General features: G+C 33.4%; 1 protein-coding gene across 1 annotated transcript in view; it reads left to right on the top strand.

Moving 5' to 3' along the window:
- Positions 1-1,963, top strand: part of LOAG_16542 (calcium binding EGF domain-containing protein) — a gene marked incomplete at its 5' end in the record, with an annotated part of 6,051 nt that extends 4,088 nt beyond the window's left edge. The window contains 5 exons of the mRNA XM_020449195.1: positions 136-363; positions 739-957; positions 1,027-1,225; positions 1,532-1,694; positions 1,867-1,963. Coding sequence (XP_020307316.1) covers positions 136-363; positions 739-957; positions 1,027-1,225; positions 1,532-1,694; positions 1,867-1,911 — 854 coding nt within the window. The 3' untranslated portion in view covers positions 1,912-1,963. The remainder of the gene's footprint in view (positions 1-135; positions 364-738; positions 958-1,026; positions 1,226-1,531; positions 1,695-1,866) is intronic.
- Between the last annotated feature and the right edge of the window lie 1,284 nt (positions 1,964-3,247).

Here is a 3,247-nt window from a genome sequence, read left to right as displayed (position 1 = left end):
ATTAGCAATTCTTCCTTAGATCACTGGAGGTACGAAGATTTTTATTGTCATATGTCTCGACAGTGTATAAGCGTGGAATGTATGAGTTACAAGACTTTATGAGGTATTTATTGGTAATCAATTCCGAAATTTCAGGAGAACATTGTGAAATAGTGGGCAGTTGTGTAGAGAAACCGTGTGGTGATAACGGTGATTGCATACAGCAAACATCTATTACACATTCATGTGTCTGCAGACGGGGATATACTGGTGATACATGTGATATGATTGTTGATTATTGCAGTTCAAGTCCATGTGAAAATGGTGCTACTTGTCAAGGGTTTATTGGTGGCTTCAGCTGCTCATGCTTAGCTGGCTTTACAGGTTATTTAATTATAATAAGGACTGGGAATTTTCCTTAATTGAACATTAACAAATAAAAAAATCGGAATTTCCAGTGAAGATTTTGCTTATCACTGGCTACTACTTATTTGTTTTCAACTTACGACATAACATTTAAAAATTCTTCTAGTCCTTTTCCAAAACATTGTTTGGAATTACTACAAAGACATGAAATTTCCTCTTTTAAAAAAACTTTCGATATTTCTTTCTAAAAATTTCTGAAAGTACCGAGGTAAATAAATGAAGTTTTAATATTGTAAAAATGGGATCTTAATAATTTTGGATATCCAAAGATATCATTAACACCTTCAATTTGCCCGAAACATATATCAAAATGTTGATGTTGACTAGTTGAAGGAGAAACATGTTCAGTGGATATTGATGACTGTGTTAGTGAAGTGTGTCACAATGGTGGACATTGTACTGATCGAGTAAATGGATACGAATGTGACTGTGACGGTACAGGTTATCAGGGTACTAGCTGCACTGAGGACATCAATGAATGTGAACAGGGCGTTTGTGTCTACGGTAGATGCACCAACTTGATTGGCTCATATAATTGTGTTTGCGACACGGGTCAGTTTGTTTAGCTGAAGAAGTCATTGAACTACAGTGAACTATGAATTGATTCCATGCTTGCTTTAGGATATATCGGAAAACGATGCACTGTGGAAGATCCATGCGTTCCGGATAGTCTGAATCGAACGAGACACGACTGTGTGCATGGTGCATGTGTCCGCCCTGCTATCAGCATGAAAAATGATATAGAGGTGGCAAGTTATGAATGTGAATGTGAATTCGGCTATGGCGGAGATTATTGCATCCACTTAATCGAGAAGAGCAGGTATTTCATTTCTGTACATTTTAATTTCTTATTAATATTAATTAATCCTCTCAATATACTATCAGTGGATGTTAGCACAGGATGCGAGATATTTTTTTTTCATATTACATTTCGATGTACTGTGATATATGTCCTAAGATTTGGTAACTAGTCTACATAGTAGCTATGAAATCTTTAGGAATCAAATTTTACATTTGTTCGTTATCTTGAAGGATTAAGCCGAGTTTGACGAATAGCAAGACTATGGAAATAGCATGGCGACCATGACTTGGATTTTTTTTACCAATTTGAAGAAGAAAATTTTAGGTCGATTTCATTGGGTTACATAATTGGACCGTTACTGGCCCTTGTAATGTCACTACTAATCATTGGCTTTGTGTTATTGGCAGTAGTAATGATTCGTGGACGACGTGCAACTCAGGGTACTTATAGTCCATCTCATCATGAAAGTAGTATTTCACGAATGCCGGTTAGGTTTAAAACTGCTTTTATACTTTCTGCTACTTTTAATCTTATTTTCTTAAAACTCGGAATAAATTCATAAGACAAGATATTGGAAAGTTATGATAATGAAGAATTAATAATTAAAGTGTCTAAAGAGATATTTATGTGTGCGAAACAAACAGCTTTCTTTGTTTCAGATGAATTCAATGCTCAAATCTCCGCCTGAGGAGAGACTGATATAGTAATTATAATGAAGCCTTAAAGTAATCACTTTTACGGGTTTGACAATGTGCCTTTAGCTATTCTCCAATTATTTTGCGACAGAAGAATATTTCTTTGCTTTGCTATTAATATTTACGTTCACTGTTTATGTGGCTAAATATTTACTGAATATGCTTAATGAGCACATTGTTTATACAATTAAGTACACTTGATGAACTGTACTGAATATATCTAATCGAAAAACTTGCAAAAGTATTAAAGTATGCATTAGTTTCACTCCAATTAAGTACTGATTTATCAAGGGTGATTCTCAAGTTATTTGTTTTCTTTGCTATTTTCCAATGAGAAACTATAAAAATGTGAATTTATCTATTTGCTTTTTCAAAAAATAACTCAGCAGTAATGATTAAGCAAGGGCAAAATGATAATATTCGACAATGACAGACTCGAAGGCTTGACATTTATAGTGATACGAAGAATTTTCTAGAAACATTCATGCAAAAGTTGCATGTAACCCTCAGGCTTTGAATCATATTGCATTAATTAATAAGTGCATTAATTTAAGAAGAAAATTTCCGGAATGATGAAATTAATATTGAATTTACTAAAGTAAAAATGCTTGAAATATAAAAAGTACTTGTTTTTTATAAAAAATGCAACTTGAAAAATTTCAAATTCAAAAGCAAAGAACAATAACTCATACATTACATTAGTGGTACATTAGCGCCACGTCGTTGTACTGGTAGTGATATCTTAAAGAACGACGAAGTAAAGTAAACGATTTGAATATTTATTCCTTTCTCTGTCTTTTTTTCCAAACGCTTACAATGACATCATTCATCACAATTTGCGCTTCTCATCTTCTCTCGAACTCCTAACATTAGAAGTGATTTCTGATGGTCAGTGATATAACGGGAATTCTTTGTCTTTTATTTCCGTTTGTTAGACTTGGTGTAATTTAGAACTTTGTCAGTTCTAGCCAATATATATATATATATGATATGCATGCGAAGATCTTAAAATTAACTTTCAACCCGAGCAACTTCCCGGATTGTCTCCCTTCCTTCTTAATTTGCTACCGGTTCATCTGATTAGTACACACCAATTTACGGTTAATATCATTCCATCTACCTTTCCAAAACACTTTAAGCTTACCATTATTTTTACGTAGTATATTACAGGACAGTAATGAAATTAAAGTTCTTACACCATCAAAGATATTTTGATTGGATATTAGCATTAAAAGTATTCAGGAACAAATATCGTCTGCGATAATTGCTGCTATTATCAAGGATGCGCCAAACTGATATTTGTTAATAGGGAAACAGTTGCTTATTCGTTAAGATAGGACCTTTT

The sequence above is a fragment of the Loa loa genome, assembly GCF_000183805.2.
Source record: "Loa loa unplaced genomic scaffold supercont3.7, whole genome shotgun sequence".
Classification (NCBI taxonomy): domain Eukaryota; kingdom Metazoa; phylum Nematoda; class Chromadorea; order Rhabditida; family Onchocercidae; genus Loa; species Loa loa.
This window is presented reverse-complemented; position numbering and strand designations above follow the sequence as displayed.